General features: G+C 39.2%; 1 protein-coding gene and 1 long non-coding RNA gene across 2 annotated transcripts; one reads left to right on the top strand and one right to left on the bottom strand.

Annotated features, from left to right (window-relative positions):
- Window positions 1–756: 756 nt before the first annotated feature.
- LOC112163735 (uncharacterized protein Mb2253c-like) lies at window positions 757–1,353 on the bottom strand. Its single transcript, XM_024300009.1, has one exon. The coding sequence runs from the start codon at window positions 1,351–1,353 to the stop codon at window positions 757–759; it is 597 nt and encodes a 198-aa protein (XP_024155777.1).
- A 15,484-nt stretch (window positions 1,354–16,837) lies between these two features.
- Window positions 16,838–19,888, top strand: LOC112165107. Its single transcript, XR_002922639.2, has 4 exons — window positions 16,838–17,028; window positions 18,624–18,681; window positions 19,297–19,358; window positions 19,827–19,888. It is a non-coding gene; the product is annotated as an uncharacterized LOC112165107 (long non-coding RNA).
- Window positions 19,889–20,421: the final 533 nt, after the last annotated feature.

The following is a 20,421-nucleotide window of genomic DNA, read 5'->3' as shown; positions in this document are numbered from 1 at the left end:
TAGAAGCCCAAAGGCCCTTGGCGTCGTCGAGCTTCTTTTTGAGTATTTTCATGATTATTTTGTTGACAGCTTCAACTTGGCCGTTGGTTTGTGGGTGTGCTGGGGAGGCGTATAGGATCCTAGTGCCCATGTTCTCGATGTATGCCCTCAACTCATCATTGTCAAACTGGGTCCCGTTGTCAAGACTATGGTGTCCGGGACTCCAAATCTACAGTAAATATTCTTCCATAGAAAATTCTTCACTTTTTCTGTAGTGATAGCCACGAGAAGTTCCGCTTCTACCCACTTTGTTTGGTAGTCAACGGCTACAATGACGTATTTGAATTGTCCAATTGTGGTAGGAAGCTTACCGATCAAGTCCAGGCCCCACTGGCAAAAGGGCCATGGTGCGAGGAGGATGGATAGAGCAATAGGCAGTGCCCTCGGGATGTTTGCATACATTTGGCACTTGTAGCAAGAACTTGATATTGTTTGAGCTAGGGCTGACATTGTTGGCCAGAAATACCCGGCTCGTAGGGCCTTGTGTGCGAGGGACCGGGCTCCTGCGTGGTTGCCGCATACACCAGCGTGTATGTCTTTCATTATCTTGTAGCCGTCCTCGGGTGTGACACACTTGAGGCTGGGAAAGCAATGACCTTTTCTGTACAGTTTGCCATCCATTATTGTGTAACGAGTTGATCTCAGCTGAAGCCTCCTGGCCTCGACCTTGTCTTCCTGTGCCAGACCGTCGATTATGTACTTTAAGATTGGATCCATCTAGGAAGCGGTGTGGTCAACCATGAATATTTCGGACACCATTTTAGAAGTGCTTGGCTTTTCTAATATTTCCACCTTTGTGGCCCCATAAGCAGAGCTTGGGAAGGCTGCTGCAAGCTTGGCGAGGGTATCTGCTTTATCATTCTTTGCTCTTGGTATTTGAGTAATGATGAAGGAGGTGAATCGCTGTATCAGTGCCCGAGCGAGAGCTTGGTAGGATGACATTTGGGGTTCTTTAGCCTCGAAGTCACCGTTGACCTGGTTTACTACCAACAGGGAGTCGATGAAGATCTGGAGGTGCTGTATGTCCAGCTCCCGGGCCACATGTAGACCCGCGATGAGTGCCTCATACTCTGCGGCGTTATTGGATGCTTTGAAGGCAAATTTAAGGGCGTACTCGTAGACTTGACCTTCCGGGAAGACTAGCAAGATGCCAGCCTCGCTTGTCTTCTTGTTGGAAGCGCCATCAACATACAATTGCCAAGCGCTTGGTGGATGTGGGGATGGGGTTGGTGGTTCCTCTGTACCCGTCGGCTGGAGATGAGAGGGGATGTGCTCAGAAATGAAATCTGTCGTAGCCTGGCCCTTTATAGCCATCTGGGGGGCTTGTAATGGATGTCAAATTCTCCCAGTTCAATGGCCCATTTTATTAGTCTTCCTAGGGTCTCTGGCTTTTGAAGTACATGCCTCGACGGTTGGTTTGTGAAAATGGTGATCGAGTGTGCTTGGAAGTAATGTTGGAGCTTCCTGGCAGACACAAGGAGGGCCAGTGGCACCTTCTCTATGTCCGGGTACCGTGACTCTGCTCCGATATAACATTTCCATGCGTAGTACACCGGGTACTTGCTATCAGAGTCCCGTCTGATCAGTGCCGAGCTTACGGTGGTTGAAGATGCTGCGAGATATATGTACAGCATCTCCCCGGAATAGGTTTTGACAATGGGGATACAGCCGCCAAGTATGATTTCAGGCCGAGAAACGCCGCCTCGTGTTTGATAGGAGCATAATTATGCGATATTAATAACGTTAATCTCTATACTTTCTTTGTTAGTTTAGTGTATTTTCTCGTTGTTTACGTTGTTTATTTGTTTTATAGGTATCTTGGAGCAAAGAAGGAGAAAAGAAGTAAAAGAGGGATTGAAAGGCCACATTAGCAAATCTGCCTGTGTAGATCAGTCAATTTCGACAGATCACTGAGACCAGCTCACAATGATCCAAAGGATGATCTTTACATTGATGGAAAGTCTCAGATGTCTATTTTCCAGATATTTTTACGGCTTGTCAATATCATTTTTCTACAAGAAGTTATGGCCGATTTAGTACAAAAAGGTCAGGCTACGCGTGAATCTGAGGTTGGACGGGAATTTATGTTTCGAAGCCCAAATCACACCAAGAAGCCCGAGGACGAGTTTGTGCTTCATATTCCAACTTATGATGGACAAATGGCACAATGTGAATGGTTGGAACAAGTCAACAAGTTCAAGAGCCAATAGGAAAACTCCACCTAAGCACGTGAACCTAATTCTTTTAGGTTTTGGATTTCCTACACAATAAGAAAGATGAAGGCAACCTCTAAGCATATAAAAGGAGATCAATTTGCAGCAGCTCTCCCTCTCTCTCTCTTCCTCCCCTTCTTTAGTTAATTTTGTTTGTTCTATATTTTGCTAGTTTTTATTAGTTAGGGGGCTGCTTGAAGCCCCTAGACATGAACTACAAGATGATTTGACTTTTGATTTTATTTTCTTTTAATCCAAGATGAGACTGTTGTTTACTACTTTTCCATTGATGAATGCTTGTATGCTTTGAGTGCACGCTTAGTATGCTTGTTAGGATTCTACCGCTTTGATTGTTTGATGCCTGTGTTAATAGTTGGACTCCTTAAACCTTCTAGAGAAGCAATTGTTAGTTTTCACTATCAAGTAAACTAAGTCCTAGGTTTAGCAAGGCGATAAGTTTATTGCGATGCCTAGTGATGTCTCAAACTCTTTTAGACCTTAATGATCTTTGCATGTTTAATCTAATAAGCGTACCTTTAGGTTGCATTGCTTGGGAATGGTCTAGGTGTAGAGCACTTCCTGCCTAGCGTATGAAGTAAGAAAGGGTAATAGGTTGTGTTCAAGCGTACCGAGCCAATCTGAGTATCTTCATCTAGATTAATTGAATTAGGATTGAACAAATTATCTCGTGTGTCATTGTCCAGGGTGGATGCATCTTCCCTAACTATCTTCATCATATTGTTTTCAAACCATCTTAAAACCAGTTTTTGTTATTTTCAGTTTCTGTACTCTATGTTATCGTATTTGTTTAGAATAGTAAATCAATTCCAAAAATCACCAAATTTTGCATGCTCGACCTCCTGTGTATCTAGTACTTCTCTGTAAATTTTCGTAATTTTCTGAATAGTTTAGATTAGGTTTTTAGTTAGGTTTTTGACTGCTGTTCTCTAGGAACAGTGGTCACTTTTGTGACATTGTTTTGAGTAGTTATAACCTTAGTCCTCTGCAGGAAAGACCCTTGTTTGCCCTTGCTACAATTGACAATCTTAAGTGTGAATAAGAAAAATCAAAAGCTTATAAATTTAGCTATCAGTGCTCAGCGGTCCAGGTTATCATCTCAATGTGTTGGGTTTTCAATAACTTGAAGAAAGGGGTACTTGTTAGTGAGTCTTGATATGAATCTTGACAGAGCGGCCACCTTACCTGTAAGGGACTGGACCTCATTTCGGTAGGTGGGGGATGTCATATCTAATATAGGCTAGACCTTCTCTGGATTTTCCTCTATACCTCGGTGACTAATGATGTACCCTAGGAACTTCCTTATTTCAACCCCGAAGATACACTTTTGTGGGTTCAGCCGCATACCGTTTCATAATATGATGGTGAAGACAATTAATAGGTTGGTCACGTGGTCTTCAGAGGTTAGACTTTTGACTAACATATCGTCCACGTATACTTCCATGATGGTACCGATGACATCAGCAAACATGGAGTTGACGAGTCATTGGTAAGTGGCACCTACATTCTTCAATCCGAAGGGCATGACCTGGTAACAATAGAGACCCTTGTCGGTGGTGAAAGCTGTGTGTTCCTCATCCATGGGATTCATTCTTATTTGATTGTACCCGCTGAAAGCGTCCATGAAACTGAGTAACTGGTACCCAGCGGTGGAGTCAATTAGTTGGTCAATTCGTGAAAGCGGGAAGTTGTCCTTAGGGCATGCCCGGTTGAGATTTGTGTAGTCTACACACATGCGCCACGATCCAGGCACCTTATTTGGTACCATGACCACATTTGCCAACCACCGGAGATATGTCACCTCCCGGACGAAGTCGATGGCCATGAGTTTCTTTACCTCTGCTTGGATAGCCCTATACTTATCATGGGTGAAAGCCCGGCACTTTTGCCTTACCGGTTCCGAGAAAGGAACAATGCTGAGGTTGTGCATGGCTATATCAGTTGATATCCTAGGCATGTCTTCGTATGACCAAGCGAAAGCTGATGTATACGTAGGAACGAGATCAAACTTTCCCTGACCACCGGGGTCAGTTTGGTACCTATCTTTACCGTTCTGTTCGGGAATTCCTCGAACAGTACAACCTCCTCTATGTCTTCGACGGCACCGGTCCGCTCTTCATCAGAGTCCGTCTTGTCTCTGGGATCTTCATACTGGTTTGTGAGGGGAGGATCGGTAACAACCGGCAACATTTCTGATTTTCCCTTTCCCCGGGACACCGTTAAAGAATAGCAATGCCTTGCTGCGGCTTGATCACCCTGGAGAGTTGCTATCCCAACGTCGGTGGGGATCTTCATCATGAGCATGTGGCTAGCAATAAATATCTTTAAACGCCAAAGTGTCGGTCGGCCCAAGATTGCGTTGTAGGATGAGGCACAGTCGACTACAATGAACTCTGTCTTGATGGTGGAGCAGTTTGGACTTTCTCCCACAGTGATCGATAAGTAATCTGACCCGAGTGGCTGGACGATATCCCCAGAGAAACTGATAAGAGGTTTGTTGTCCTGTGACAACTTGGACCGTCCCCTATTTAATGCCTTGTACGCATCGCGAAATAACACACTAACAGAAGCCCCAGTGTCCACGAGTACCCAAGAGGTAATGTAGTGGTCTATTTGGAGTGTGATCAGAAAGGGGTCATCAGGGGGCATTTTAAGGTTGGGTTCCTCCTCTTCCAAGAAGGTGATTGACTTCCATTCAGCCGCACCTCCCTGCTGCGGGGTGCTGTGGAAGTTAAAATCCTCAGGGTGACTGAAACTGGAGCTTCGCTTCCTCGTCCGGGGAGGTAAATCCTTCGGACCCCCACCATGGATTGTGAGGATTCGGCAGTATACATCGATGGCTCATATATCCTTAGCGGGTAGGTACTGCTGAAGCTTGCCTTTTTGAATAAGCAACTCGATCGTGTTCTTTAGAGCCAAGCAAAGGTTGGTATTGTGCCCGGCATCTTCATGGTACATACAGAACCTACCGGTATCTTGTTATGTAAGCTTGCTCTTTGGGAATTTCCGGGGTGGCGGTCCCGGTATTTCATCTTTGTTCTCGTTCCAAATAGTCTCATACGAAGCGTTTAGGAGAGTGAATACCTCATACCGGGGAGGAGGTGGTGTTTTAGGGTTCTGTTGTGTTCGGTCTTCCCGGTGGAACTAAGTACTGGAGTACCCCCCCAGACCTGGATGAGGACTCCCTGGTCCTCTTGCTTGAATTATGGGGTGATCGTCATCCTTCCTGGACCCATTGGCTCATTCCTAACCGCCAGGGTTGGCCCTGCTTTTTGGTCTGACGTTATCCCCATATGTTTCGTATTCGGCCTGGGCATGTCTGATGGCTGTGGCCATCAACTCATCGTAGCTAGCCAGTGGATGATGATTGATCCCATAGAGGAAGTCCCTGGGCCTTAAGCCTTTCCTGAAAGCCAACTCAGCCAGTTCTTTGTTAAAGTCCCGGCACTTAGCGGTAGCCGCTTGCCACCGGTTGACAAAAGATTTGAATGTTTCGTTTTCTCCCTGCTGCACCTTTAACAGTCCCTTTGGGGTATTTATCCCATCGGTACGCAGGATGAATCGAGTTACGAATTTGTCTGCGAGTTCCTTGAAGTTCCCTACAGAATCAGCCGGTAGCTCATAGAACCAGCTCAAAGCCTCATCGGATAAGGTCTCCTGGAACATGTTTCAACACACCTCATCCGTGTACCCCTTAGCACTTGTTTGCAAACGGAAAGCTTGCAGATGTTGGTACGGGTCTCCAATTCTCGTGTGGTAGATCTTTAGTGGTTTTGATGCATTCGAGCGTATCGCACCTCTAACTTCCTGGGTGAAAGGACCCGACCGGTCCTCGAACATTGTCAGAGGACGCCAGGTGTCCCGGTTTTCCACGGCCTCTACTCTTGCTTGAAGGGCATGCAGGGAGTTGCTCATCTGCAAGAGCAGAGCCGTGTTTGGGTTAGTTACTGGTGGCTCTATTTGAGGGGGCCGGGGCAAAGATGGTGGTGGCATGTGCCTCAGACTTTCTGGGTACAAATCTATTGGTTTGTGGATGACCCATTGGCCAGCACCAACAGATGTGGTTGGTCCAATGTCGGTCACTCCTGTAACCAGGGCAGCATTTGCCTCTGTAGTCGTTACCTGTGAAGCTCTGGCGAGGGCTTAGGTGAGTGTTTCATTATGACGGTGTCGTCGGTCTAGTGCTAGGGCGAGAGCTGTGTTCTCGTCCTCCAGCTCCTGTAATCTCTGTTGTGAGAGGAGGTTTGTCTCTGTGTCGATCCTTTGCTGTCCCGGTCGATCCTGGCTTGCTCTCGAAAAGCTGCGATCTCAGCTCACATTGCCTCCAGCTCAGAGATTGGGGCCAACTGGTCTGGGACTTGTGGGTTATTTGCTCCCTGTAGGTTCAAGACTCCCAAGCCATGCGTCTCAGCCCCGACGCTTGGCGTACCCTTTGATGAAGTGCCAAGAGTGAATATCAACTCCCGAGCGACATTTCTGCCTCTTGCCATTTCTTCCTGTTCAAGCATGGTTCACTTTTGATTCACTCCCCTATATGGCGGGCCAATGTTTCTGGTGGCTTTCTCCGGGTACCTCACGCAAAATGCTATACCACCAGGGTACCAATCCAACTCCTGATTCATGTGCCAGTAACACAACGTTAGAGGGATAAACTGTACCGGACGGTTTATACCTCTCTGATGCTAGAGTGAGATATCTAATATACAAACAGTAATAGTATCAGAAAGGAGTAATTACCCGCTCAAAGGTTGTTGTGCTGATCCCTTAATACTTCAGCATGGGAAATGAGTTTCCCATCTTTCTGATGTGGGATGCAGGTTGTCCCTCTATAGTTATATCAGCCTTCTGGTGTGTAATTAGATGGGCTATGCTGATCACGTCCTGGGCCCTTGGTGTTCGAAGCGTTGGCTCTAATGAATACAGGCATGGTGGGTCGTGCACCCGACCCATAGTATAGTGCTTAGGTATTCCTACGAGCCCCATCTGATGGTGCCAAAACCTAGTGGCATACCAGCTAGTATGTACAGCATGCCATTGGGGCTAGATTTAGATAAACAATTCACCTAATAGTTTTGTGAACCTAATTCATAAGTAGTAAAGGTTTTGGACAAACGTCGAAATCAATTAAGGAGGATTGCAAATAGATGAACTTTTTCATACTTGGTTGTGCACTTTGGTTGTCATCTTTTCTTTGTTCTTTATGCATTGAATGTGTTCTTGAGTAGCTAGCTTTCTAGACTATGATTGCATATTCAATAGGTTTAACTTAGGTGCTTTCACTTAGATTAAATATTCAAGGAAAGTAAAAAATGGAAAATTGTTTGCTTATTAACGTTTCACATGGTCAACTTCTTTCTCATGATATAGAAGATCAACAATAGGATTTGTGATTGGATTTCATTCATATGGATGTGGTTTTGATCTTTGTTCCTTGTGTTCCACCCTTGTATATGTGTTTTTACAATTTCTTTATTTTATTTGTTTTAATTTTATAATCCTAAAACCCCCCTAATTTCGATCTCATGTAATTTTGTTTATTTTTGTAAATAATAATTCATACTTTTTATTGATTCTTTATTTGTTTATGCAATTACAGTTGTACCTTCAATCCCCGACTTGAACGATCCCTACTTATTCTATACTGACAACTACATTTTGCAGTGTTAAATTGCGTGCTACTTTTAGCATGTCAACTCTTAGACACAATTGAAGGCCCTGCTGTGGCAAAGAGTGAAGAACTTCCATTATTAGATAGACCAAGACCAGAAGGCAGAGCATTTTTTGACTCAAAAAGTGAGCCTGAACTTGTCCTCAATGCAGACCCATCCTTGAAAATAAGCCCAAAAGAAATGGTGGAAGTGGAAAACCTAGTTCCAGAAAGATTTGTGAAGGCATTTTGACTACTCGAAAGCTTCTGAAATGAGTTCAAAGTGACACCTTCAGTACTTGGGTCCGCAGTTTCATCTTTCTTATCTCTATTCTCTTCATTTTCAGTCTTCTCAACATTTCCGGTCTCACCATCAGTTACAGTCTCGTTAGTATCTTTTTCCATAATACTTGCAGATGCTTGGACTGTGGCTGAGGCAGATGGAACCTGCACAGTTGAACCATTGTTGACTGCTTCTTCAAAGGAGTTTATAGACTTGGGATGATCAGATGCAAGGTTGCCAGAGTTAAGAGAAGCCCCACTGTGAATTAGTGTGAAATTTTCATTTCCAACACTGTTACTCAACAAATATCTAGAATTCGGTGCAGACTGTGGAATACCAATATTTGGGGTGAATGGAACCATTGCTTGATAGTTTAAGGCAGCAATAGGCACATTAAGAACTGAACTGGAAACAGGTGATGGTGCATAATAATGATGGACAATATTGGAACCAGAAGATGATATGTTGAAATGATTATATGCAGGTATACCAGATAGCACACTATTATTGGTAACATTAGGCAAGAAACCAGCATTTGATGCAGTATTATCTAAAGCAGGTGCCATAGAACAATTACTAGTATACTGAGATGACAAGATTGCATGAGATGGCATTCCAGGACTTGACATTCCATATTTCACACTTCGAGAGGAATTGTTACTGTAAATGTCAGCATTGGAAGACATGGTATTTTGAGTTTGAAGCACCATTGTTTTCTCAAAATCTCTGTTAATAGCCAACAATTGAGATCACAACTCTTCCATAGAGAAAAATTTGTCCATGGCTTTAATAACCACTTTGATGGTGTTATACTCAGGAGGCAAACCATTGAGAGTTAAAATGATAATGTCTTCATTAGGAAAATGCACACCTATAAACGCCAACTCATCTCTAATATAATAGATTTGACACGTTGAAGATACTTGTCTATAGAATCATTATTTTCTGTAATGTATGTAGATTAATCTTGAGTTGCATGACATCAAATCTTGAAACTGCACAATATTTGTTTCTCAAATTAAGCCAATCCTTTCTTGAATTCCTACTGCCAACTAAAGAGGACAATGCTTCACTAGATATAGTGGTAGATATAAAACTTAGCACTGCCTTATCATTTTTGTTCCATTCCATAAATTCCCTAGTAACTTCAGTAGTTATCCTATCGTAAGTAAGTAGGAACTGAGGCGGAGATGGACATGAACCATCAATGTATCCCATTAAATCAAGACTTTGGAGCAAATTTTCCATTTGAAAGAACCATGGAATGTAAGTATTGTGATCAAGCCTTAGAGTCATCAAATTCTGCATACTGGAAAGAACATAAATGATGGGAAATTATGTCTCTCTGTTCATGATGAGAATGAGGTTGAGTAATATCAACAGTAATGTGATTCCAAACCAACAGTAATCAAATCAACAGTAATACTGGAAGTTCTTCACATGAAACCAAACCAAATGTAGACGTAGACAGCATGTATTTAACGAATCTCTAGCATCTTAAATTCTCCTTTTCAATTGCCTTTCTATTTTCCTTGATCTACTGTTCTCATACAATGCCAGCAAAGTAACGCTATTAAGAACAATCAAAACCACAATCCAAAATTCCAACTAACTCTCCACTGTGCAAATAGATCAAATATCACCAATTGATAAATTGTAGACCAAATTAGACTATGTCATAGTAATACCAATGCAGAACCATAACCGAGTGAATACCAGTATTCCAATCATAAGCCAGAAGCCGTGATCAAGAACCAATCGCAAAGAACCCAAAATTGAAGAAGTAGACAGAATCTATACGGCGCAAGCGCTACGGCTCGAGATTTCTATGTAGAATTTCCAGAAATGCATAGAAGAAGTAAACCCTTGCACTCGAGGAACAAAATCAAAAGAGAAATAGTCAAGCTGAGCGAAGGTCAGGAACACAAACCAAGTGTTCGACGAAATAACTATAACAAAACTTCAAGAATCAACCGCAATTACTTGTAGAAAATCACAATCGAACACCGAGTATGTAAAGTCAAAGCTTCGAAGCTAACAATCACAGTAAATTTCAGCAACAATCTTCATCATCTTGTAGAATTAAACTTCTTCCTCAAAACAAGAAACTTATCTGAGTCTTTGTAGGAAATTGAATCGGATATTGAATTTGAGAACAACAATGAGCATGAGCAAACCCTAGGTCACAGATGAACCTGGCTCTGATATCATGAAAGCTTTGTATATTTTCCGAGCAAAAAAAAAAAAAGAAAATGATGAAGAAGAGGTCTGTATAGTATTCAATTTAGAACGAGAACATATTACAAAATGAGGGTAAGGAGATTCTAAGGTTGGGAATCTCCCTCATGTTGGGAAATCCAAAACGGCAATTTTCTCTTACTTAAAGGAATGACTGACAAAGAAGTTGATCAGCTGGCGCACCAAAATCTTGAGTTATGCTGGTAAGGAGATTCTAAATAAGGTTGTGGCACAAGTTATTCCAAATTATGTTATGAGTTGTTATATGCTTCCTAAAGGTCTTTGTGATGACATGCATCAACTATGTGCTCAATTCTTTTGGGGAGGTTCAAATTCTAATCGCAAAATTCATTGGAGGTCTTGGGAAAGGATGTGTCTGTCTAAATGTGAGGGAGGCCTAGGCTTCAAGAATCTGCATGCCCATAATTTATCTATGCTTGCAAAACAGGGGTGGAGGCTGATTACTAATCCTAACTCATTATTGTCTAAATTGCTTAAAGCTAGATACTTTCAAAATGTTTCTTTTTTGGATGCGGATATCACTACACCATAAACTTTCATTCATAGCATTCGAAAAACGCTATGGTAGGATATCATAGCGTTTTAGTAAACGCTATGTCTGCCCTAGCTATAATAGGTTCAGGGCTTTTCATAGCATTTCAGAAAACGCTATTAAAAAATCACATCCATAGCGTTTATGAAGCGCTATCATCTATAATTCAATAGCATTTACAAAATGCTATTGTTTATGCTTCAATAGCATATATGAAATGCTATCTTTACTCATTCAATAACGTTTATAAATTGCTGATTCTATAGAATATAGCGTTTCTCAAATGTTCTTATATACTATTTAATAGCATTTCATAATGCTAGTATACATTTTCTTATAGCATTTCAGGAATGTAACAATATGTTCCTTCATCTTTTAGCTGCTCGCAAAAGTAATACAAGAACAAGCATAAATACAAGCAATGTTTGTAATATATTGCAAAATTGCACAAGTAATACATTGTCAACTAACAAGGTTATGTACTTGTGTGCTAGTATTACAAACCCTACAAACCTATTACTTCTCCAAAACATCCAGAAACTATATCTATTACTTCTCCAAAGCAGCATCAACACTTGCATTATCTTTGAGCAACCATTTCAAAGCTCAAGCGGTCTACAGGAGCACACGTAAGTTGATGAAACTTACATATTTTAGTCACAATTTGAAGGAGATAAATTTTCTCATTCATAAGTCTTTTGACTCATTTGCAAACCACAGCTATGCTAGTGTACTTCAAAGAGCTTGTCTATAGCTTCCGACTTAGCATGTCCTATTAAGTATTAGTCTGTTCATCCTGCAAGAGAAAAGTTTATCATGGTAAGCTTACAAATAAGTTATTTTCTTGTCTGGCTAACAAAATGCTGCAAAATGTATGATCCTTCCAAAGCCATGGCAAAGGGAATACATAATCAATAGGAATTATGACATGCAGATTTTAAATGCATGTGTGACATATTACCTGCCACTTGTGAATAAAGAAATGGGGGATGCCCAGGTGTATGAGATAGAAAATACATACATCGTTGTAGAAGTTAGCTCTACGTCTTGGTCTAGCATGTCATTTAACTCATTAATCACCAAAACGGAACATTGTGCATAAGAAAATAAGTCTTTATTATTGTAAAATTTGGTAAAAGAAATAGCACAGAAGAATGAAAGCGAGTATGACATACTTTTTGTGAGAATGACCAAAAACATGAGCACGTAGACATGGTTGCAAATGCAGCATTGAAAACATGAAGTCCCCTTTTCTTGTCAAGTGCAGATAACTTTGGAGCTAGCAAATGGTTCCTCATTAGTAATAGTGTACTTTTTTTTTTCCGGGATTAATGAATAAACTTCATCAAAGCCAATAGGCAACAAGTACAATGCAAGAGGAAGAAAACAAACAAAGCTCAAAGAAACCAAAGAAAAGAAGCATAAGCAACACATTGCCAGATAAGATTAAGCTAAACAATAGATGCAGGACATGAGAGTCCAGCGATAGTGTAGTTTCTCTTTCCTATCGAGCAACTCAAAGAATATTATTCCAGATTTGAAAGTAGGACAAAACTCTAATCAAGTGTTAGACATCATAATTGAAGTTGATTGTATGATTATCAAATGGTGACTCATAATGCATGAGTAGTGAATGAGAAAGAAAGACGCCCAACAAACAACAGCACATGCCCAAGGCTGATTGAATCTTAAGCTTAAACAAGCCAAATTGAATCTTTCAGACATAATCAACAGTAAAGCATTTAGAAAGCATAAGACCCAAGAAAATAGATACGTACCCACAGTGTCTACAGCTCGAAGAACCAAATAAAAAATATAAACCTGCAATTACCCAAAAAAAAAAAATCAATACTAGGAGAAAGGTGACAAGCAACAAGAGAATGAAATATATTGGTCTATCCTCAATGTAAGCAATTAACAAGTAAGAATAGTAGTCAACAACAATGTCTTCCCTGAGCAGCTTGAGTTTCTTAATAGAAAAAAAAAATTGTGAAAAATCTCAACGTGCAAGACAATTCTCTCCAAATAGGCTTCGACAACATCATCAATATAGCTATAGCTCTCTGCCTCTTACCAAAAAAAAAAAACTCATTGGATAATCTTACCAACTAGGCAGTCCTGCAGCTTCTTTGTTGATGACCTTGATCCACCATCTAAGTAGGAGTGGGTGTGGGTGTTGGAGTGATTCCAGTGCTGGAACCATTAGTTGGAGTATGCATAGGAGTGGAATTGGGAGTTTCAGATGTCCCTTCCATAACCTAAAATTTTATTTTGAGTGGATAGCTTTGATAAGCAGCAACAAGCACAATTCTTAAAAATCAATATTACTAGCTTCGTCTCGATTGACAATTGATATGCATAAATTCAAAGAAGATCAATATTAAACATGCCATAAATGAATGATCCAATCCATTTCATCCCTAATACTAGAATTTGGACCCTTTATGACTTTATCAAAAAAGTTTCCAATTTTGTAGCTTAATAACCCTCCAAAACCCCACCTCATTAAAAAGCTGCAACTTTTCACCATTGCATGATATAAACAACCACACAAGTACACAACCTGACAACCATACAAAGCTGTCATTTCAACATAGCCTTAATGCGTTAATGTCATAACCAACGGTTCAATCCATTTTATTCCTTATACTAAAATACAAAACCAGAACAAGCAGCTTCCAACTTTCCACCTTAATAACCGTTCATGCCAGAAATAAACGAACCCACCTCATTGAAAAAGCTACTAAAGTAAAGCATTTCATTTATCAAAACAATCACCCAATCATATCAGAAAACCAGAGAACAAGCTTTGAGCCTAAAACAATAAAAAAACTGACGAACAGTTTCTGCATTTCTGGGTTAAACTGAAGAACAAGAACATATACAGACACAAAGAGAGATAAAATAAGAGAACTTGCTGCTAAGTCAGAAGAAGTGTTCTTTGACAATTTCACAATCATACAAAAACAAATCTGAAACCACCACAATTATACCAATAAATCTGAAACCATTGTTCCTCAGTCCTCAGTTCCTCACATCCGAAACCATTGCTAAATGCCTAAATAAAAACCCACGAAATTGAAATCAACATCAATTCTAAACCCTAAAAATTTCCCCAAATTGAATTGAATAAACATAACAAAATTACATTCAGTTGATTACCCCAAATTGAAGACGAAGAGTAGAAGCCTTCGATCTCTGAGACTCTGAGAGAGGAAGAGAAAAGAACGCAGCACCTTGCAGCAGCTATACCCAACGAAAGGAATGCAGCAGCCTATACTCAGACAATAGTAGCAGCCTATACTCAAACAATAGCAGCAATGGGTGATTCCTCTGAGGGGCCTATTCAATTTTTCAACATTCAAACCCATTTCGTACAACTCAATTTTACTCATACATAATTAGATATACTCATTTATAAAATGAATCAAAATCATAGGAAATCTAATACCGTGGGGCAAAGGAGGTATCAGAGGACTAGCCTCTAATAGGAGTTGGGCACGGAGACGTAGTGGAGCTTGTCGGCGGTGCATATCGATGGCTTCTCCTGAAGCTTCACGGCCTCTTTCGCTTCATCATTGGAGAAAGCTCTGAAGCGGAACGACGTCGAAGGTGACGATGATGACGATAACGATGACGTGGCCAAGTGAAGAAGAAGCACGCAGCGAATATCGTAGTGAATTGAAGAAGCCATGGGGATTAAGAGAGAGAGAGAGAGAGAAGCTCGGTGGGGATGAAGACAGAGGGCGGCCACCGAAAGAGGAGAGGCTTTTGGGGTCTTAGTCATTGCTTTTCATTTAAAGTGTCGCCCAATTAAAATTAAGCCCGCCTATGATTTTGAGTTTTCATTACCCGCTTACTCCCGCTCCATTTTTTAACAGCATTTAAAATTTATCAAACGCTATCAAAGAACACGATATATGCAATCTATAGCACTTACTTAAAAAACGCTATCATTAAGTGCTATGAATAAGCAGTTTTGTTGTAGTGTATGGGGGATTCCCCTTCCTTTGCATAGAGAAGCATTATGGAAGCTAGAACTGTGCTTCAAGCTAGTTTACGTTGGCAGGTTGCCACTGGCACCTCAATCAATATTTGGAATGATAAGTGGATTCCAAATATCACTCATCATCAATTGCGCAGACCGCCTGCTTGTGAAATTGAGTCTGTCTCTTCTTTGATTGATGCAAATACTAGGAGTTGGAGGGTGGATATTTTGCACCTTCTTTTTTCTCAGGAAGTTGTTGGTGCTATTATGTATATTCCTCTCAGTAGCAGAAATAGGAGAGATTGCTTGAGTTGGAAGTTTGAGAAGAAAGGCAAGTTTTCTACTAAATCAGCCTATTTTGCAGCTAGGGCTTTGGTGATGGGGGATTTCTTTGCTTCTTCCTCTCTTCGTGACCCTTTCAGTACTCTTTGGAAGACATTATGGAAAGCTAATATCCTCGGGAAGGTTTCTATCTGTGTCTGGAGAGCATGTCATAACGTGCTACCAACAAGAGAGAGTTTAAGTAAGAAGGGCTATACTGGTGATATGGGTTGTCTGCTTTGCTCACACTAGGTAGAGAGTGTTGGACATGTGCTATGTGGTTGTCCTACTGCGCAGGAAATCCTTGCAGCTCCTCCTTTCTCTATTCAGGTTCCCATTACTCCTTTTATTTTCAAGGAATGGTTATTGGAACAGGCATCCAGTCTCTCATCTGACATTTTTTCTAAGCTGCTAATGATCCTATGGGGGCTTTGGAAGAATAGAAATGATAAATTGTGGAATGATAACGCTAAACAAGCACCAGTAATTGTTGCTTGTACTATGGCTTGGTATGAAGAGTTTCTTCAAGCTAATAGAAGCATGACACCAGTAACCTGCAAGAGGATGAAAGCTACTGCATCTTGGTCCCCTCCTATGGTTGGTATGTTGTGTTTGAATGTTGATGGTGCTTATGTTCCTTCATTACAGCTTGGAGGCATTAGAGGTGTTCTGCGTAATGAGAAGGGTGAGTTTATTGCTGGCTTTGCTTATAGGGTGCCTAATGTGTCTTCTGCTTATCATATTGAGTTGCTTGCTATTAAATTTGGGTTGGAGATCATCCAGGCACTTGGTATAACAAATGTTGCTTTAATGAGTGATTGTTTAGAGGCTGTAAAGGCTGTGACAGCAGACGACTAAGATTTTTCTCCTTTGGGAATTATTGTTGAAGAAATTAGAGGTTTGTTGGGTGAATTGCATTCTACAGGTGTTCATCATACTTATAGAACCGCTAACCATGTTGCTCATAGAGCAGGTTTTGGTTTTGATTCTGACATTCATATGGATTGGTTTTTTCAAGTTCCAGAGCTTGTTCTGGATGCCCTACAGTACGATTGTAATCGTATAAATCATTAATACAATTTCATCTTTACTTCAAAAAAATGACGTGAAAAATCACTACAAGGGAAAACCCCTTTAGAGACAAAAGTATAGGTGACACAAGTCATTTGCGTCACTAATAACTATTATGGGTGGCACAATTTTTTAGTTTGTCACCTATAAATTGTCATCTTAAATTAAATTTGCATTAATGTTTGCGTGACAAAATAATAGACAGAGGAGACAAAATCTTTTTGTCTCAACTTTTTATTAGAGACAAAATATAATTTTGCCTCCTATTCTTTTTTATAATTTAGGCAGTTGGCCTTCATTCCGCCAGCGGGAAATCAAAATTTTAATTGAGAGGAAAAAACACTAAGGCTTAAAATTTCCAAAACGGCGTAGTATTAAGAAAAAGAGGATGAGGTATAAATACCTTTTTTTTTTTTCTTTCTTTCATCCTATCCACCGTGAAATTCATAGTTTCCCTACACAACCTCAAACCTCAAACTGCCAGCAACATGAACTCCACCTTCGATCGACAACTACTTCATCTCCTCAAACCTCAAACTACTACATCATCATCTCTCTAATCTCTTCTTTTCACTTCTCTACCCCAGCAGCCCAGTCTCAAAATCATCCTAAATTACCAGCACCAAACTCCTTCATCTTGGGTTTTCAATCGATCAGGTAAAGTTTTAATTTTTCTCTTCTTTTCTTTTTATAATTTGATTTGTTTCAATGGGTATTCTCAATTTTCAATTGTAATTGTGTTTTCTTATTCATTGGTTCTCAATTATCCATTGTTGAGACGATGGGTTCTTATACTGGTAAGAAAACAATGGATAATTGTTTGAGATATGAATTCTTGATTTCTGTTGACTTTTCAATTTCAGTGTTGTTAATTTTTTATGATATCATCTCTCTGATTTTGGTTTTATATTAATTGAGTTTTTGTTTTTGTTTTCTCACCCAATTCATAGAAGCTTTGAAGCTTACTACACCTTTGTTTTGTTCAGTTTCCATTAAAATACATTGACTACAAATGAATCTGTAACTTGATGACTCCATCTGTGTTTGTTTGTCTAAATTCTGTGCTGCAATGTATAGATCTTCACAACCGCGACCATGTGCTTAAGAAGTGTATACTGATACTCATTCTTGATTTGATTTTCTGAGTTATGCTAATCTTTGGAAACTGATTTATATAGAAGAATTGAAATAGAGAAAGACCTGCAGCGTATGAATTTGGTGATTATTGGAGTTAGTCCTTACACCGCTTCTTTAAAAATAAAATAAAAAAACATTTGGAGGTCCAACAGATCCATGTTTTATTACTGATTTAGAAATCAATTTGCTGTCTTTGAATTCTATTTGACAGTTAATCTTAATTCATAACCAATAGAGAAATTGGACTTATTACAAATTTAAACGGTTTGTTTTTGTATCTGGGACTAATTAAGCTTATGCTTTATCTACTGTTTGGCTAACTTTGAAGAATCAATTTTTGTCAATTTTGATGAGATTTGATTAAATGGATCAAATATTTTTGTATGTTTGATATGGTTATTAGTTCATGATCATCGCGAAACAAGTAGCATATTGTTTTCTTTGTTGTTTGAATATAGCAGTACGTATGTCCTTCTGAAGGGAGAGCACATATAACTTTAATATATTTGGGGGTAGGGGGCTTGGGATTTTAACACTACCAGTTGAGAACTGAATGTGGTAACAGCGATGGGTAGGGTGCTTATAGCAGTTGAATATGGATATTTTGTATGCCTAATGTTTTTGATAGAATTCTTTTCTCTTATGGAATTTGATCCATAATGTGGATAATCATATGCTTTTCAAAGCTGTTGCCCTTTTTTGAAACTCCATTGTGATACTTATATATGAATTCTATAGTATGTTCACCACATAGGAATGTTTTCTTAAACTCCATTTTGAATATATGAATTCTATAGTATGTTCACCACATAGGAATGTTTTCTTAATCATTTTTTTTTTGTTTGGGTTGTTGTGTTTTGATCTTATTGTTCAAAGTTAGTTCTTTTATACCTCTAACTTATTTTAAGTGTATGATTGATTTGCTGTTGCTTAGCCGCAAGTGAACATACTATGTTCACATTTCTTTTGGCATCTTATATATTTTTGTTGTGTGAGAAAGCGTTAACAACCTTTAATCACAGCTCACTTATATCTTTACTAATTTTCTACAGACCATATCTTTTGGCCTTGATAAGCTGAAATTTTATTTAGCTTTTGTCTTGATTTGTTTTTAGGTTTTGTTGAGCTCACTTCAATCCAAAGTTGCTTTAGTATTACCCAAAAGGTGTCGAGGTATGCTCTAAAGTTCCACGTAGTCTATTAATATCTTCCTCTCTCATTTTTATTTTTCTATGGTTTATGTGAGCTAAGACCACTCTTGAAACACGATGGTAATGGACGTATATAATAGAAAAATAAGGAAAGACATTATATGATTTTGGATGTATAAAGTGTTTGTTAAATTGCATATTTGTTGGTTGAATAAGGATTATTTTGGTAATATGGATCAAGAGGCAAGCACACACACGTCACTGTTATAATTCTTTGCAAAAAAATTATACCAGATACTCATACCTACTTATACATGTATAAGTTCATGATGTATTTACATAGGTACATCGATACATTTTGATGGGAAGAGAATAATGTGATCTGTACATGTCTATATATAAGCTATACTTGAACCAAAACACTTTTAATCTCTTCCACAGCTAACAAACAAGGCTTTAATCCTTTTTGTTGTTGTCTATTCTACTACATCTGTAACTTTTTCTTTTTCTAGCTCTTCTCAGATGACTTCTAACTTCTTCTTCAATTTTATTTTGGTAGGGTCTGTAGCATTATAACGATGTTTCCAGGTTCATTTAGATAACCTTTAAACTGGATGTTTGACTATTTTAATTTCAGGTTTTGTTGATCTCCAGACTTCAACCCAGAAATTGCTCTAGTATCATTAAAAAGGTGTCCAGGTATACTCTAAACCTCCACATATAGTATATTCTTTTTATACTTTTTCTTCAATCTTATTTTGAAAGGTCGGTGGCATTATAATGATGTTTCGAGGTTCACTTGGATAACCTTTAAACTAGATGTTTGACTATTTTAATTTCAGGTTTTGTTGATCTCTAAACTTCTACTTGGAAATTGCTCTAGTATCATAAAAAAGGTGTCTAGTTATACTCTAAAGCTCCACATATAGTATATATATGTATATGTGTGTGTGTGTGTGTGTGTGTATATATATATATTCGGTAACATAATATACTGGTTAATACTCACTCCATCTTCTTCTTCTTTTTCCTTTTTCTTTTGTCTTTTTTTTTCCCTTTTGTCACACAGCAGCAGATGAGTCAATAACACTTCATTTTCAGGTTTTGGTCTTTTTCATTTAACAACAAGCTGAATGTTATTTTGCTTTTGTCTTCATTTGTTTCCAGGTTGTGTTCATCGCCACACTTCAACCAGAATTGCTTAAGTAGTACTGAAAAAGTGTCCAGGTATGCTCTAAAGTTCCACATAGAGTCTATTATTTCTTCCTTTTTCTTTTCTCTTGTTGATGCATGGTTTTAAGACTAGTAGTGTATGTAATAGACATGTATATATAATAAGCAAAACATGATATGATTGTGGATATACAAAGTCTTCATTAAATTGCATCTTTGTTAGTTGAATAAGAATTATTTTGCTACATGGATCAAGAAGCAAGCACACACCACTGTTATAATTCTTTGCTAGCTATTTTAAGTTGGAAGTGATTTCATTTGGTTGTCTACTGCTTATCTTAAGGTTGTCTAGTCGTTGCTTAACAGGATACAGATGGATAGAAATTGGATTCGTAATAGACATATTAGACACCGTCAGGAATACATAGATGGTATTGAATCATACATTGAAGTTGCTACACAACACGTGAATGAACAAAACAAGACAGTATGTCCGTGTGTTAAGTGTCAAAATAAAAAAGACCAAATCATACCTGTTATCCGGATGCATTTAGCCAAAGATGGTATGTTAGAGACATATGAGATATGG

The sequence above is a fragment of the Rosa chinensis genome, chromosome 5 (assembly GCF_002994745.2).
Source record: "Rosa chinensis cultivar Old Blush chromosome 5, RchiOBHm-V2, whole genome shotgun sequence".
In the NCBI taxonomy this organism is placed as follows: Eukaryota; Viridiplantae; Streptophyta; class Magnoliopsida; order Rosales; family Rosaceae; genus Rosa; species Rosa chinensis.
This window is presented reverse-complemented; position numbering and strand designations above follow the sequence as displayed.

What these genes read in the sequence shown, in the direction of transcription:
- LOC112163735 (XM_024300009.1), bottom strand. Translation starts at nt 1,353, where the DNA reads ATGGCTATAAAGGGCCAGGCTACGACAGATTTCATTTCTGAGCACATC.